The 19,169-nt window shown below is 35.0% G+C and overlaps 1 protein-coding gene across 1 annotated transcript; it reads right to left on the reverse strand.

Moving 5' to 3' along the window:
* Positions 1-1,603: 1,603 nt before the first annotated feature.
* On the reverse strand, positions 1,604-18,685 carry LOC149793663 (uncharacterized). The gene is made up of 9 exons (XM_089967649.1): positions 18,589-18,685; positions 17,971-18,276; positions 15,730-16,023; positions 15,020-15,283; positions 14,415-14,465; positions 11,830-11,880; positions 10,652-10,750; positions 5,882-6,381; positions 1,604-3,820 (listed from the first exon to the last, which is right to left on the reverse strand). The coding sequence occupies exons 1-9, from the start codon at positions 18,656-18,658 to the stop codon at positions 3,473-3,475; spliced, it is 1,983 nt and encodes a 660-aa protein (XP_089823775.1). The 5' UTR covers positions 18,659-18,685; the 3' UTR covers positions 1,604-3,472.
* Between the last annotated feature and the right edge of the window lie 484 nt (positions 18,686-19,169).

Here is a 19,169-nt window from a genome sequence, read left to right on the forward strand (position 1 = left end):
TACCTGTTGCGGGTAAAGCGTCTGTCTGATTTGCTTAGATCATACACCTCTATTGATAAATAATAGGGACATAAAATTGGTGTTAAAATAAGTCTCAAGTGATTTTAAGCAGAGATGTTTGTTTTGTGACCATTAGAAATATTGATAATCAAAACCGTTTTTGTAAACTGGCCATATATTTTATAAGAACGGTGAAGTCAAGCTAAATATCTAACCTAATATCATTCGGATACATTGATTACTTAATTTCATCTCATGTAATAGATTATGTCATTAAAACCAGTTAAGATTTAAATATATCTATGAGTTTGTTATCATCGTAAAGAGAAGCTCTTATTTTTTTCTTCCTCTTCTACTATTATTCTACATTATAATATGCCTTATGTGGAATTAATGTCAATATACCATGATTTCATACATGTAACACATGTTTTAATACCTCAAAATGATACAAAAGATCTCTTTACGTCATACGAAGGCAAGGGGTAAATAACGAGGCATCTGAATGTATTTCGAAATCATTATTCTGCACATTTTTGCGGTTTAGTCATTATTTTGTGTTATGCGATACATATAATCTCACATTAGTTCTAATTTAAACTGAAATGAATGACACTCACCCACTAATTTCCATCTTTTGCTCGCAAAGGCTCGTAAAATTAGCAATTATTCGACACAATTTTAAAATAAAATTCATTGCAAATGCGAACTCGCATAAAATCCATTGGTTTTCCTACAGTCTTGACTTTGTCTTGAATCTTCTGTATTGAAGTCTAAGTATACAACTACACATGCGCAGTGAAGACTTTTACTCAGTTATTCATTCTGACGCAATTGTTAGGATGTTGCTCTTCGATAAATGTGCACATGATCTGAAAGCATCCCGGAGAGCAAACACTACTTCATACGGTAGAAAGTACGTCACATGGTATCAAAATCATTTCAGCTTTTAAAATGGGTCTACTGATATTACACTTGTTTTAACTTTCTTCTTCCTTGAATAAATATCATCGTATTTGCAAAACAGTTGGTTTCATAATTAGTCCAGATGCAGTTGGACGCTTTGACACGTGCTCTGTTACCTTTGTAGCCAGCGATAACGACAGAGATAAAGATAGGCAGGGAGGTAAATAGAAGATATAAATTTAAATTTAGCTAGAGAAGTGTGAGAGGACTTGCGCGATGAAATACAAATACGACGCAGGAATAACGGTATATTTGTTCTTGTTGTTTGGTGTTTTACGGTTTACAACCATTTTTTTCCTTCTCAACAACGCAGGCCATACAATACGGCCAGTATAGTTGGTGGAGAAAGAACCTGGAAAAGTCCCGGTAAGAATAACTGACCCACGGGAAGCTACTGGCAACTATTTCACATACCCATATTGGCCCGAGCCCGAGACTCAGAACTAAGCAAACTGAGGTGAGATGGCAATGATCGATAAAGGCGAGCTCATTAGACCGATTGGCCACCAGAAACGATTGTTTGAGGGGCAGATAAATAGAGTGATATAGAGAAAAGGAACAAATATCAAAGTAATGGTTGATACTATATACATATAATATGCCAGCTGACTGAAAGATTGCAAGAAATTGACGCAAGTATATTTCCCACATGTTTTAATGTTTACTGCAATCTTATTTAAAATATGTAATCAGAATTGTCAAGCGATCTGGGATAGAAAAGGTCATTGTACCATATTGATGACAAGACTACCGATACTAATAGTGGCAGACCTACATGAATTATGTATCGCAAATAACAACAATCCAAGAAATACAAACATTATAGCATACACAATGGAATGCTGTTGCTTAAAGAACAAGTAAAGAAACACGAGAACAAAATGAAAATAAGAATAAAATAATAAATATACATAAAGAAATTTAAATCTTTGATTTTCGTCAATACTGCATGTCGATATTCAAGTTCTGTCTGGAATTGTTGTTTGCTTCCTTTAATTGACTAGTATTGTACAATATAATATTCCGTTCCACATCTGATAAATCATCGGAAATGAAAATAATACACTTTGTATTAGCCTTTTATTTTCTGTAAAACATATATATATTGCTTTTAAAACCTGTTTCTCTTCATAACAGTTATATTTTCTCTTTTTGCTTTGAAAATTTCAGGTCACTTGAATCAAACATAATGATTTCTAATTGAAGCATTGAAACATTGAGGATGTATTTAAAAAGTAAATCTAAGGAACGGATTCATTTTAAGCGTTTCTCAAACGTTTTCAAAGCTACTAAATTACCAATAACCTAGCTACGCAATACGAAAGAAGATATGTCTTAAAATATATCTCTACTTTTTCACACCTTTTCATGGTTCAAAATTTAGAATAAATTGTTCATAAATCGTGAAACTGTTTTTTATGATGTATTTCATTTGGAAGGATTTATAATTACAATTTTGTTCGGTAATTATTTATATATTGAGCATATCTTATAATTAGATTTGTTCTGTTCAGGTGACAAAATTTAAGGAATAGTGTCATTCACGTCCATAATGGTACTTCATTTTTTTTATACCAAACATTCGTTAATCTGAAGATCCACCTTCTTGAGGGTACATACAATATTTCCAAGTTCTGTACTCCACCATAGTTTTTGCTCAGAGTTTACTAGTTTCAAAGTAAAGTTATCAATTTCAATTAATTTTAATGTTAAAAATGTTCTAATTCTGATTTCATGTAATCTGTAAAAGCTCATATTATCGATTCCAACCTTTCAAATCAAAGTTCCGAGTTCTTTATTTCATTATTTTACAAGCATTAAGACTATACACGTCCGCATATAAATGAAACAACACCCTTTCTTCACACCATACTTGCAAAAGCAGGATATGACATTTTGATAAATGATTTATTTACTTAATAGTAAATACCCGACATCAACGTATTATCGATATTTTGTACACGTGGGATATGTGATAGAAAGTTTGACGTCATATAAATTTTTGTCTAACAACACCTATTCATTGATGTATTCATACACGCAACGCAGTGACACGTGTAGGAGATGATCTCTTTATAACGTAAATACAGCCCCCTCCCCTAAAACAAACGCTACTGCTTTATTAGAAATTGGCAGCCCAAAGTATGACCCAAAAACTCAATTCATACCAATTTGTTTATGTTCTAACATACACATTCACCGTGCTGAAATACAACAATGAAATGAAAAGATGATTCCTATGATGACTATACCTTAAAGACCCCTCCATAACATTTTAACAATCAAAGCTTTATATATATACTCTTGGTCATAAGATGATTTCTTTCTTACTATTGATTACATCACTTCTCCTTCACGATTTTAAAATTGAAATATGTTTGTTTCATAAATATAATATATCTTTAACTCAGAAGGGATATCTACACCTTGAGGTATAAATAATATATATGCCTGTCTAAGATAATTAAATCCATTTTTTGTGTGCAGTGTGTGTAGATGCTTACTGTCATCCAGTAATTGGGGTTATGTAGGTCGGATCTGTTTCGGTCACGTCAGGTTTTTCAACTTGACATATTTCTACAGGACGTGCAAAATCATCAATTATTGTTATATACTTTTGATCCGCTCCATTCACGCATGTTTCATCATCCTGACATGTTTTCAATGGATAGGCAATATCACTTATTGGGTGTAAATAGCTTTCATCTGTTGCATGCACGTCGGCTGTCTCAGCGTGACATATATTTGAAGAACTCGCATAATGGTATAAATCGTGTCCATTTCTTCTTCCTGTTTCTTGTGAGGTGCCCTCAGTTACATTGTCTATGGAGTAATCGTAGACCATCAAGTTGTTCTTAAGAAGAAAAACAAAAACATGTCTTAATAAATGTCACAATGTTATGATTTCTATCTACCTAATAAAATAACAGACAACTATTGTCTTCCTCTGGTTGGATAGAAGGTTTAAAGTTAAGATCAAATAAATCTTGCCAGATTTGAAGGAGATTCAAGCGTTTAGTATTTTCTTTGGGTAATATTATTATTAAATTAATAACAAAACATTATCTTTAATTCGTTAAGATGTTGTCCAATGTTAATTGTGTCTGTATGATACCATCATGGTCGTTTCCCAAAATAAAAATGTTCTAATATTTTGTTTGAGGCTGACCATTTATTTATTTGAAGTCACTTCAAGGATCTATGTCCTCCTCATTTCTGACACATTTTTCAAAATGTCCCATTGTAATATGTGTTGAGAAGGTCGGAGATAGTGTCGACTCTCATGTTCTTACTTACGGACAGGTGAACAAAATTTGGTTTTATGACATCAACATTTATTTTATTCTATACAATACAAGTAATTACTAATGCAAAATGTACCTATATTTCTACAATGACTTTTTGCCACGCCTTGTTGCCTTATTCAGCAGTAGGTAGCATAACATACCACCATAAAATATTGAAAATTACAATATATAATAAGCTAATCTCTTATCAATATTTAAGGCAATACAATAAAGTTAAAATCAAAAGGAACTTTACAAAGTTAAGGTCAATGTTGTAAGTCGACGGATACACTTCTAGATGGCTTTTCTAAAGAATATGTTTTGCTTCACAATCAAGATCGATTTAACGACTAGATGAACTAGGCGGCCGCCTAGGGCGCTAAGATTTTATTTTGGGGGTGGCGGGTGCGCCTAAAAGAGGTGCCCAAAAAATAGTATTGACAGAATTGCTGGAGAACGAAATGAAAGCGTCGTTGAACTTGGCATTTTAACTTGTCACTCTCTCGTATATTACAGCTAAAGCATACTCCAGCTCAGCTGCTGCCCACTCGAATTGCTGTGACAGTTTCGTAAATTGGCCCTTGACAAATTTCTTAACTTAAGGCTATGGTGTGACGTTCTGAGCTATTATTGTGTAATAATTAGAGATATGGATATATTTGTGAATTTATTTCCGGCTTGTGTTTTTCGTACAATTCATGTTAGGCATATGCACCTCATTTAGTCAATGCTTAGCATGAAGCGAGTGAAATACCAATAGTTGGCTAGGAAGCAGAGCTGGCACCTAGAACGTTGGTTCAAGGGAAGATTTGGATTTGGATTTTTTTTAACTTAGCTTTTAACAATGTTTCAGTCTTATCGCTACGATGTCTGCAATGTGGCAGTTTAAAGTGATGTCTAGCACTGGGGCATCATGCCGCAGACATGTAGAATGATGTCCCACCCAGTCACATTATCCTGACACCAGGCCGACCTGTCCTAACAGTAACCTCTTAATACTGAGCGCCAAGCGAAGCAGCTGTTAGTACCATTTTTTAAGTCTTCGTTCAAGTTAAGATGAACACCTCAAAAACTGCTTGGATGACAACTATTTTGTTTTGCATCATGCCATTAAGTATACAATGTTTTTCAAAATTATCACCCAGGGAAAGGACTCGTGTTTGTACTGTGAGCATCCCATGTTCTCAGAAATGGCCTTCGGACATGAAACCTGCATGAATAAATTTGAGTGTGGGGTGCATCGACATTTTATTCTATGAATTTACATTAATATATCAGGTCAAGTGAATGATATTCTTATGCTTTGATTTATTATACCTATCCAGAACTATGGACCTTTAGTCCTCATTCATGTATTTTACGTTTAATGAATTTTGTACTAGGCAGGTGTATGCAACATTAAATTTGTGCATATAAACTGTCCCTTGCACCCTACATTATCAGCATGGCGGAAGCATGTGTATTACATTATTGAAAGTTTATAATAAGCGGTGCCGGGGGGGGGGGGGGGGGCAAAGAGTGGAAGGTTCGCCTAGAGCACAAAATACCCTTGATCCGACCCTGTTCACAATACAATGCACAGAGAGAGAGAGAGAGAGAGAGAGAGAGGGAGGGTCGTTAAATGTTACCTCGTCGATTTTATTGTATGGGTCATCTTGGAGTTTTGATCCAACATGGCCTCGTTGTAATGACATTAGAGGCTGGGAGTTTGTGCCAGTTTTATGATAATCCTTAGTACCCATGTCACTTGTCTTCGTTTTCGTAAACAGTTTTAACAGTCTACTTCCTTTATGAGACCCTTCAATGCTATATGGCAAGTAATCTTTTTCAGAGGTACTTTTGACGCTCGCCAAGTCATCGCTAATCTCTCTGTCCAAGATATTTGATGAGTGAGACAAAATTTGCAAAGGTACACATTCTCTAATTTGATTGTATACGCTTTTATCTTGATCCGAATGTTTCTCTAAACTCCTAAACTGTAACTTGGGATGTTCTGATTTATTCCTTGTCCTGAACATATCTTCCTGCACTGGTGGACAAGGTAGGGCTCTGCTATTCGTCCATGTGTTTGCGCGCGATACTTCACTGTCTGCTTGTTCTGCACGTACGTGACATTTTCTTCTATTATCTGTACAATTTAAGACACAAGAATGAGAGAAAATAGAATAGTAGTACAACTTTATATGCTATAGCTATGGGATGAATTGTCCTTTTTTGCTGTCTTACACTAATATTAGCGAATTCAAAATCCAAATCAATATGACATCGCTGTTAAATTGAGTATTATTATTTGGCATCAGTATTTATTCCATATCGATATATGTATTTCGTTTAAGTTTCTTCAATGCCTACAGATGTATTCATTTGCAATAGATTCTTCATCCATTCAGTTCAAAAACACTATGATCTTTCCATTTCCAGCTAGAATGAATCCCTTGATAATGTATTCTAAAGATAAGTAAGACTTATCTGGGAAAATACAGTCAGGACACTGAATACATAAACGCCTTACCGAAACACAAACAAACGCAGTTACAGGATGCAACAGTCATAAAAATAGGTGTGCAGGAGATAATCTACTACATACAAAATGAATCATGCAACTTGTATTCAAAGCACAAATTATGTGAAATCACAAGAGTTTGTATTTTAGAAATATTTCCCGTGGTTGGTTCCTTGGAAAACTTGGATTTATTTTGTCCTATTTAGTTAAAACTTCAGATCGGATGATAACTCCTTAGACGTTCGTTAACACATCGTTTTTGTTGTTTAATAAATTTTTGAACCTTTAGGAATCTACACAACACTTTACACCTGCACTACCTCACACTGCAAGCGATATCAGCTGTTTATGCTCAAACGCCCAAACACACACACACACACACACCATGTAATTTGTTTTGCAATCCAGTAGGCCTATATGGTGCAGACCGGATGTCCAGCTTCGTGAACACTTTTATAATAGCAAGAAGAATATGTATGCTAACCAGATTTAAAAATGGGCACACAGTACATTTTCCCAGTAAAACGACTGTTTGAAAATGTATTGGTTAAACTCCACCCAGAAGATTCCATTGTCTCGCAGTTAATGATGATATTTTTGAAAACTAGATTGAAAACAACAATTCAGACCATATACGGATTTTTGCAGATGCATGCTGCTATGACACAGTTTAAATAGGTGATTTACATTGTAATACATTGGGTTCAAATAATGTAAGTTTTCAGGTTTAAGCCTTTCTCACCCCCACTCCCCGTCGAAACGTAATTCTTTGTTTAATGATACTGACATCAATCCCTCTATCACTCTCCCCTCCTCTCTCTCTCTCTCTCTCTGTCTCTGTCTCTCTCTCTCTCTCTCTCTCTCTCTCTCTCTCTCTATATATATATATATATATATATATATATATATATATATATATATATCTATATATATATATATATATATATATATATATATATATATATATATATATATATATATATATATATATATATATATTACAACTGAATAAATCTTTGTTTTATCAACTGCCCTCCAATGTCTATTTTGACTCATTCAGTTCCGCTGGCAGAGTTGCTATGGGTCTTGAGAAATGTTATGTCTTTTCCTCACTTGCAACTTACTGTTTCGGATCGAAAATAATCTTATTACATGAAGTATTGTATGACAATAATCTTGTTTATTATGATCACTATTCCATAACACGTTATTTGCTTTCTTAACTTCAAGCTAGGCTTGAAAGTTTGAGTGTTGAGTATGATTCCAATTCCTTGGAGCGGAGCAAGTTTATAAGTTTTGTCGCCAAAGTCTGTTATATCGTGTGCAATATTTCATATCAGAATACATGTTTGTTTGCTTGATGTTTCAAGTCCTGAAAAATATTGATAGTTTTCTTGTACTTGCGATCATCCAAAATATGTTGAATAAATATATAATTTTGATAATTTTATTAATTGAAACAATATTTATTCAGAATAGTAAATTACGTTAAAAATCTTCCAGGTCAAAGATTTTGTCAAACTTTATAAGAATAATATAGTGATGCTGCATTCGTCTTCATCGTCTATGTCCTAGCTGGCGGAAGCATTAACTTAATGTTAAATATTGGTATGCAAGGTAAGATACTAATAATGCCTGTTCGGATTTTTTGAAACATCTTATACATTGAGATTAGGCAATGTGGACTTTTTCAACATGATTTTCCTCCCAAATGTTTAAGTGGTGAAGGTATCATAAATCACTGCCTTGCTTCTATGTGGATAGACGTTGATGCATATTAGGTATGGAACATGAACCTATCGTTGGAATATTGCATACGTAGATATGAAAATAGCCAAGTCACTGGTCCCTATGTCTCTTCCTATTCTTTGGGAACTGGCTAATGGGCATTAACTTAACACACACACACACACACACACACACACACACTTCATGTAAAAAAATTTGCAATCCATTATGTGGTGGAGACGGGATAACTTTTGAGGATAGAAGGATGACTCTGTGGAGATTCGTCTAACAAACCAAAATATTATCAGAAACTTGTTGCAGAGATATTTTAATCTTCTGACTATGACATTAATAGCTCCTCGTTCCACATATTTAACTTGGTGTACGGCACATTGACCTGACAAACAATACTCTTTGCAATGCATCGAATATTAGCCGATACCCACTGGTACGTTGTTGTTGTTGTGTTTAACGCCATGTTGCAGCACACGACAGGCTATACATAGCGGCCAGTATTAATGTTGGGGGAAGAACCCGGGAAGTCCCCGGAAAGAACCACCGACCCACGAGAAGCTACTGGCGAGCTTTCTCACATACCCACACTGGCCGAATCCGAGATTCGAACCCACGCAGACAGTGGTGAAATGGCAGTGACCCGTAACGGACAGCGCTTTAGACCACTCGGCCACTCGGGGCCCCCACGCTTTTACGAGCAATTCTATAAGTGATACAGACAATAATACATACGGTACCAAATTTTCAAAATTCACGACTTCAGATTTGTTAAATGTGCTAAAGGTCGTGTCAAAGGGACTAATGAAGGTCATTGGCTTCAGCACGGTCCTTGTGCCAAGCTTTTTGAACATTTTCATAATAGTAAGATGAAACCGTACCCTGACCAGATTTTAAAATAGTGAGAGTCAAGCATTAAAGTGTACTAGAATCGTCTACTACTATGATCACTCTCTTCGCTAATGGACGGGTAATATGCAAAATAGAACCTTTATAGTATGTTTTTCCAGTAAAACGACCGTTTGAAAATGTATTTGTTTACTCTGCACAGGATATTCTATTGACTTAAAGCTGAGGAAGATATTTGTAAAAACTATATGGCAAACACTAATTAATGCAACATACGGGATATTTTCATATGCTGCTATGGGCACCTTTTAAATAGATGATTTAAACTGTAATTTAATTTTCTCGGATTTAAGCTTTTTTCATCGAACGTAATTCATAGTTTAATGATGCTAACATCATTCGTTCTTTTTCTCTCTCTCTCTGTCTGTCTCTATCTCTCTCTCTCTCTCACACACACACACACACACACACACACACACACACACATGCATATATATCTTTTGATCAGATGCCTTCGGTTGCCGACTTTGACACATTCAATTTCGCTGACAGCATTGCTTTGGGTCTTGCAGGGAAATGCTCCATCTTTTTCTCGCTTGAATCTCGCAAATTAATGCTGCAAGAGGTTGATCAGAAATTGGCAGAGTTTCCATACCAGTCCAGAAACAGAGTTACAATTAGGAACACAATCTGAAAATCAAATTGTCTTCAACTTAGATAAAAAGAGGTATACTTGCTCCTGGGTCAAACCACTCTGTTTTGATAGCAAGACCTAATTGAGGTTAAGATAGAACATATACCTTACCCATCTGGGGCCCCGAGTGGCCGAGTGGTCTAAAGCGTTCTCCGTTACGGATCAGTGCCATCTCACCGCTGACTGCGTGGGTTCGAGTCTCGGATTCGGCCAATGTGGGTATGTGAGAAAGCTTGCCAGTAGCTTCTCGTGGGTCGGTGGTTCTTTCTGGGGTTTTCCCTGGTTCTTCCTCCACCATTAATACTGGCCGCCATGTATAGCCTATCGTGTGCTGAAAAATGGCGTTAAACCATACAACAACAACCGTACCCATCTGACGGCTGATAGGCTAATGCTCGACACTTTGTGACATGTTTTCTTGCATTGGATACAATACTAATACACGCTAACTGATTCTTTGGGAAGTTTTGAACAGTTAACATTTTCAGGGTGAACATACTGGCATTTACCCAACTGAATTTGTAGAAATAATCACATTGCTTGATTAACTGGCAGTCGTTAAAGATATGCCAACAACTACATAGGACATATTTAGTAAGAAAAATATAGTACCGATTCCTCTCGATGCTTTTATGCGCCAAAGTATGATCAATATTACAAATACAACGATGAGGAAGACTGATCCTATCCAATATAGTTCATCTCGTTGACCTAAAAGCAAGGAAAAAATCTAATTTACTATCGAATTGTGATTTGTACATTAAAAATATCAAAAGAATGGTCGATTGCCAATTTTGCTGCGGATGTTAATTATAGCCAGAAATGTAAAATGTAAACACTTACCATAAGCATTACATACTACAGTATATATATATATATATATATATATATATATATATATATATATATATATATATATATATATATGCTTAAGTTATGATCATATGTCATCAAGAATCAAACAGACATTTACGAATGGCATTCGTTTATATTAACATGATCAGACTGGAACAATTATTTATGCTAGAAAGTCATACATACATACATGCACGCACACACGCACGCACGCACATACACTCATGCATACATGCATGCAAAGTTAACATAGATGTTAAAATTAGTTCCACTTAACATCGGAAAGTATTCATTACCTGTAAATTTTGAGGTCAGTGTCAAATAATGTAGCTAAAAGTACCTAACACGTTTTGAATACTTACTGTGATGTGATTTGGGTATTTTTAACAATATTTAATGACGCTGACCTGAAAATGTACTGAATTGAACTATTATATGCTGCTGCTGTTGACAACCAATACAGGCTTTCATTTCAAGCTCTCCACCTTCATCAACTGCAGTACAGATGATGCTCTAAGCCAGGGGTCTCAAACTCAAACCACCCCCAGGGCCGCATGAGGACATTTTCGATGGCCCAAAGGCCTTACCACCTGTGTTATCTTTCATGACACCTTGTAAAGCCAATCATTTTGCGGGCTATGTGATTCGGCTTGGCGGACCGTAAGCAGCCCGCGGGCCGTATGTTTGAGACCCCTTTATTTAAGCCTTGAATTCTAACGAAAGAAATTCGCACAGTGAACCTTCCTAAATCGACCACTCTTTAATCCGTTATCTTTGCTGACTTTCTGAATATCTTAGTTCTAATTGAGCGTTTTGATTCTAATTAACGCTTTGAATACTGGTAACTTTGATAAGATGATCAACATTGTTTGTTTTGACAGTGCTAGCTCAGATTTGGAATGCTGGAATTAAGATTAACAGACTGAAATGCTTACCTGTATCGTCTCTGTGGGCGTAAGAATGTATGGTTGTAGCTGAAATGAAATCTGTTGAGAAAACACAACTTTTAAACGATTATGGTGAGGTACATACTACTAACAAACCTAAACTAAACAAAACAGAGAGACTAATTACATTTCATTATACTGTATGGATGGATGGATGGATGGGTGGATTAATTTTTCGTTAATACAGAAAAGTTAGGAACATAGCTTGACATTAACGGGCACATATATATGCACATACATATATATGAGTACATACACACATCTACACACATATATATAAACACATATTCATACATACATACACACATATATATACATACACATACACATACATACACATATACATATATACACACATACATACATACATACATACACACATACATATATACATACATGAATATACATACATATACATACATACACACATACATACACATGCATATATATATATATACATATATACACATATACACACATATAGACATACATACACATATACATATTCATAAATATACATATATATACATATATACATACATATACATACATACACATACACACATATACATACATATATATATATATATATATATATATATATATATATATATATATATATATATATATATATATATCTACATGCACATATACACATATACATATATACATGCACATACATACATATATATATATATACACATACACATATATATATAAATATAAAGAAACTTAAAGAACACGCACTATCTAAACACATGAGTGAGAGAACTCATTGCAAACAAGATATATATGCAACATAGATTAAGAGTGGAAAATAAAGGAATTGGAATTATTTACATTCGACTGTAACGATTTAAATGGATTATCATGTTCTCTCTCACTTTGAACACATGTAGATAATTTATAAGATCGAAATGAAATGGGTCCATTTCCCTAATTTACTGAACAAGCATAGTATCATATATCGTTTTCAAGGTCATTTGTTCTTCTGTACATTGTGTCTATTCCATCAGCCACCACACACATGAATGCCTGCCATGATTGATCATCCATAGAATCAAAGATATCCATTCTCTTGCCCAAAAGAATATGAAGTAATGAGTCATTGTCCTGACCAAAAAGCCAGTGCGAGTCTAGAATATCCATTGCATCCATTAGTTTTTCAAACATAGTATTACGTTCGTCGTTTAGGGCTTGGCAGTATAGTAACATATGCTTGGCTCTGTCTGTAGTTAATCTTTTGCAGAGTTTACATTTATTTTCATTCACTGTTGAAATTGAAAACATAGTTAAATAGGCAATGTTAGCGAAAGTCCAAGTTTTATTAGGAAAACATTTACCAAGCTTCCAGACAGCAAGTGGTTGAAGACTAATATGGACACTTGCATAATGTAAAAGTTCAGGTCTCATTTCACGTTATATATATATATATATATATATAATTAGAAAGGCTTGAATTATGATCAGATGATATCGAGAACCAAACAGACATTTACAAATGGCATAATTTTAAAGTCAATTAACAGACTGAAATAATTATTTCTGCTGGAAAGACATACATATATAGATACATACATTCACGCACACACGCACGCATACACACACATGCATACCTACATAAATACAAAGTTAACAGGGATGTTATGATTAGTTCCACTTAACATCGGAAAGCTTTACCTACCTATACATTTTGAGGTCTGCGTCATATAATGTAGCTTAAAGTACCTAACAAGTTTTGAATACTTCCTAAGATGCGATTTGGGTATATGTGAACAACATTTAATGACGCTGACCTACAATGTACCGTGCAATGAATTATTATATGCTGATGCTGATAACCACTACAAGCTTTCATTTGATACACTATCTGAGAAATATTTCTCTCTGTGCATGAGTAGAATATGTATAATATTTAACGATGTCTCTCCACCTTCATCAACTGCAGTTCAGATGATCCTCTAAGCCAGGTGTCTCAAGCTCAAACCACCCCGAAGGCCGCATGACGACATTTTCGATGGCCCAAATGTCATACCACTGTGTTATCTTTCATGACATCTTGTAAAGCCAGCCATTTTGCAGGCTATATGATACGGCTGTAGGCGGCCAGCGGGCCGCGTGTTGGAGACCCTGTTTTAAGCCTTGAGTTCTAAGGAAAGAAATTCGTAAAGTTAACCTTCCTAAATCGACCACTCTTCAATCCGTTATCTTTGCTGACTTTCTGAATATCTTGGTTCTAATTGAGCGTTTTGATTCTAATTAACGCTTTGAATACTGGTAACTTTGATAAGATGATCAACATTGTTTGTCTCGACAGTGTTTGCTCTGATTTGGAATGATTCAATTAAAACTAAGACTGAAATACTTACCTGTATCGTCTCTGGGAGTGTAAGAATGTATAGCTGTAACTGAAATGATTACCCGTATCGTCTCTGGGAGTGTACGAATGTTTTGTAGCTGAAAGGATTACCTGTATCGTCTCTGGGGGTGTAATAATGTATTGTTTAACTGAAATGGTTATATGTATCGTCTCTGATGGTGTACCAGTGTATAGCTGTAACTGAAATGCTTACCTGTATCGTCTCTGGGAGTGTAAGAATGTATGGTTGTAACTGAAATGAAATCTGTTGAGAAAACACAACTTTTAAACGATTATGGTGAGGTTCATATAACTAAAAATCCTAAACAAAAACAAAGCAGAGGGACTATGTACATTTCATTTACTGTTGAGTATGTATGTATGTATGTATGTATGCGTGTGTGTGTGTGTGTGTGTGTGTGTGTGTGTGTGTGTGTGAACACTCATGTCAGTAGGTACTTAGGTAAATAGGCAGACACATAATATAGCGACGTTTCCAAATATCTAAGTTGGTGGCATTATTTAGTAAATGTCACAAATACTGGGAACGTACAATCGTGCATAATTGTTCAGTTAATATTACATTTATGGTAAGGGATTAACAATAGCTGCCGTTCTGAGCATTAGTATAAAACGATAGACAACATGCCTGCAACGGTTAGATAGTTTTATTACAATTAATAGTTTTAAGCTAGAAGTTCGTTGTACGTTTGAATAAAAATAATATGTTCTTTGTTATTTAATATGACGGATGCAGCTTTGTATCGATTGCTTTTTGAGGGCTGTTTCACTTTAAATATAGAAAACCATCGTAATTACCTTTCATATGATGCAGAAAAATAGGGCGGGATTTCTCTGTTACATTTGTTTCTCGATTTCTTGCATTACAGGTGTATGGTCCAGCCATTGTTGATTCGAATCTGTTGACTACGAGTTCCTCATTTTCAACGTTCATGTAATAACTCTCCCACCGTAAAATACAAACAGGGTAGCAGTCGGCATAACACTTTACTATGAAAGTTTCATTTTCTCTAAGATAAATATTCTTGTCTGTCACATTTAAGAATACGTTGTACGGACCATCTAAATGAAACATTTTTGAGATAAAGCATGTCAATTTATACAGATAGGTAATACAAGTCCTACCATTTAAAAAATTGGAGTAATAGTTACAATTCGCTTGCTTTGTCATTGTAATAACCATTACAATCAGCATATGTATGTATGTCTGTATGTATGTCTGTATTTATGCATATATGTCTGTCTGTCTGTCTGTCTGTATGTATGTATGTCTGTCTGTATGTATGTATGATGTATGTATGTATGTATGTATGTATGATGTATGTATGTCTGTCTGTCTGTCTGTATGTATGTATGTCTGTATGTATGTATGATGTATGTATGTATGTATGTCTGTATGTATGTATGTGACTGTACATATTTCATCACGTCTCTGTTTTTCGGTTAAGTCATCAACGAAGATAGTTCAAGAAAGATTAAAACTCAGAATATTGCGGTGCATTACTTACAGTATGGTCGAACTATGTAAGTGTCACTTTCTGCAGAAACACAGCTATAGTGTGCATGGTTCGCATCAACGCATTTCTCCATTCCTACCTGGCATTCTAACTTAATGGAATTGTCCATCGTTGTTAGATTAGTGAATTTCAGTTTCGATGCGTTATCACTGCTTTTATATTCCACATCAGTGCCTTTTATTTTCCAGTGGAAAGTAAGACATTCGTGTATAAAAGAGATGTTACACGTTACGATAAAGGATTCGTGAAGAATTGGTTTTCCTGTCACCATTATCCTTGGCTTATCTGCAACGTACAAGAAGGCTTTGTGGTTGTAAGATATTTTGCTGCTATGAAAATATTTGTATTATTTCAAAAATATGTTTAATATCAATTAATTGAAATCATTTAATAAATGTTAAATTGTACCTTAAATAAAAATGCGTTTAGGTTTTGCTTTCTCGTTATGTTTTCAAACAGCCCAAGACAAAACCATGCTGTGTCAAAAATATATGTGATCTTCTTCATAACAGTGAAACTATAGTGCGATTCCTGAAGGGAAACTCTCATTGAAGGCCCTTTTAAATTTGATTGGATCTAAAACAAAATAAAGAGGGAGATATTTTGCATTTAAACTACCATGACGGAAGCATATCAATTCAGGAATTAACATATTACATCGGCAAAATTTGTTTTGGTTATGTCCATTGCAATTAGCTGTAGGACTGTTGTTGAAGACTTTAGATCGGCTGGTTATATCGTGCTTATTTATAACTAAAATACTATATTATGAACTCTAGGTATACTTTTTTGACCTACATGTAGGTGGTTTATACAGCTCTCATTTGAAGTAAGGTGTTCATAATTATAAACGGATTAATATGAAGTCATTAGAAGGTCAATACAAGTGATTAAATCGAATACTATTCAGTATAAAATGTTGATCTATACCTTTTCATGCAGGAAACTATTACTGGTTCTTGTAAGAGACACATGCCTCCTGTACAAAGGAAAGGCACTCAGCAGCCTCTATTACACCCGTCGAATGACAGAAATAATACTAATACTAATACTACTACTACTAATAATAATAATAATGATAATAATGAAAAGGAAATAGTGCTATATGTGTAAAATTATATCTGGTTTCCCAAAACATATTGTAACAAATCTGGAAGATGAGCATTTGGTTATAGCGCCCCGTTTTAAGAAATTCTTAGATTTTTGTGATTGCTTGTCTGATTATTGGTATTCGGTGCAATATAAATATTCCTTTGCCCGAAATAATTAGCCATTTCCTAGGAGCAAACGTCACGGAGTAAAGTGTTAGTGTGTTTCCATGATGCCATGGTTCACATGTAGTGAATTTAGGTCACAACCAAATGAGTGACCTTGAAATAACATAGTCCCTATTACAATCCAGTGGTGCGACTGCAGTGGCAGGTTTTACTGTAGCAAACAGGTAAATTAAATATTGGAAACAATAAGAAGGGACTCGGCAGATACTGTTTATGTCGTCATGGTGGCAAATGTGATGCAGTTGTTCTGGCGAAATGTGCCTGGGAACACTAGTTTTACTGGCATAAGGTGGCGTAGTTAAAATAGTTCCATGTGTTAAGGGTTAGTTGCATAGTTTCTACGGCGTGAACTGCTGGAGGTACGGAAATCTAACAAAGATAAACCAAGCAGATGTGAGGTTTATATTTGGCAGGTTGTGAGATATTTGGTCTTGCTTTGATTAGAGTAAAATTGATGTATAGAACGGACACGTCAGGCTTTCTAAGTTAAAAATGAAGTTGTACGGAAGTCTTTGGAAACTTGAGGTAAACTTATGACTTCTAGCGGGAATCGCGCCAGGGTTTGACACCGGTCGGTCAAGTTAAGACCCCTGGCTTGTAACAACATGATCACCACAATCATTAATAGCATTCAGGAGTCCTGTTTAAGTTTTCTTTAGCCAAATACAAATAAGGCTATTTTTTCAACTAAATGTGTTTTCTGGAAATGTCCAAACATTTTAAAGGTTAGTTCTAAAGAAATAGTCCCATAAATTTAAAGAAACTGAAAAAGCCACATGAGGTATTCTTTCTATGTCATTTATTGATATTTATTTGTTTGTTTTCTTTCAGTTATTTGTTTGAGGTTCTATTTATATTTGTATTTTACATCTGAAATGCTATTCTCTCTTTGTGTACCTATCACCCTTAACCACTTTAAAATAAGCACCCTTCCTGCAAATCCCTTTAAGTATACCTATCACAGTTAACCGCTTTGAAATAGACACCCGTCCTTCAAATGCCTTTCGAATCCACGCTGTATAGTTGCCGCTGGCGTCAGTTGTGGCGCTAATAATAATCACTGAAACGAATACTTCCGTACCCCTCTCTATTACTAGGCATTTCACTGAAGAATTATTTCGATTTGTACACTGATTATTTTCCATTTGAATAATTGATGATCCGTTTGGATTCATGATATAAACGAGCAATTCAGACGAATTATTTCCCAGATTCCACTCCAAGGTTGCATTGCATTCACTAAAGACAAAGACGTCTTCCTCTGTAAAAAAAATAAATAAAAAAATATCAAGATAATGTTAAACTTTTATCTTTACGTGGCACAGTACTTGAAAAAAGTATTCAAGCAAATATTACTTAGTTATCAATTCCTAATCAGGTTTATTGTAATGTATGACTCTACACTAGTGTGACTTTTGCAATATTTATTGTTATCCCATTTATTGCATGAATGTATGTATGTACGTATGTATGTCGGTCCGTCCGTCCGTCCGTCTCTCTGTCTGTCGGTAAAAGGTAGTTAGGTAGGTAGGCAGGCAGGCAGATAGGTGTGTGTGTGTGTGTGTGTACTTACTATTGCACTGAGATATTTCGTTTAGCCAATAAACATATATAAATGCAACTATAATATGAATACAGCGCATCTTCACAGGGACATAAAGTTGTTTAAATTATACTTAAATGGTATTATCTGCTTTGTTGCGGTTGATTATTCATCAAATGATTATCCACATCCACTTCCGTTTGCACGCATGCGCTGTTTAATAAATTGGACTGGGAATGTGTTGTTCACTGATGGCATTCATCACTATCTGTCGCAAAGCTACAAAGCGCAACACTTTCTAAATGTTTTTTTTTTTGTTGTTGTTGTGAAAATGAATGATTTTGCATGTTGTTTAAATTATTCTAATGTATGAGGCATTTAAATAACAATTGTAAACGAGCTAGTTCGTTAGATAGAGAATATGACTCATAGGCGGGTGGTCTCGAATTCGAACATCAGCGTAGAGGTGGGGATGGGGTACGAGTACCCTTGATTTTGGTAATTGCCTTAGGTGAGCTTTCTAGGATATGTGTTTGTGGCAATCATTTGATGAATAATCTAAGGAACAGCTAATGTTATTTGTTGCATATGAAAAGTAATCCTAAATGAAA

Source organism: Sinohyriopsis cumingii, chromosome 8 (genome assembly GCF_028554795.1).
Source record: "Sinohyriopsis cumingii isolate HCF-2022 chromosome 8, ASM2855479v2, whole genome shotgun sequence".
Taxonomy (NCBI): domain Eukaryota; kingdom Metazoa; phylum Mollusca; class Bivalvia; order Unionida; family Unionidae; genus Sinohyriopsis; species Sinohyriopsis cumingii.

What these genes read in the sequence shown, in the direction of transcription:
- LOC149793663 (XM_089967649.1), bottom strand. Translation starts at nt 18,658, where the DNA reads ATGCGCTGTATTCATATTATAGTTGCATTTATATATGTTTATTGGCTA. An exon ending in TTACATAGTTCGACCATACT is followed by an intron (nt 15,284 to 15,729) that starts GTAAGTAATGCA and finishes TGTTTCATTTAG; the next exon opens with ATGGTCCGTACAACGTATTC. An exon ending in CATACAATAAAATCGACGAG is followed by an intron (nt 3,821 to 5,881) that starts GTAACATTTAAC and finishes TTTCTTCTTAAG; the next exon opens with AACAACTTGATGGTCTACGA.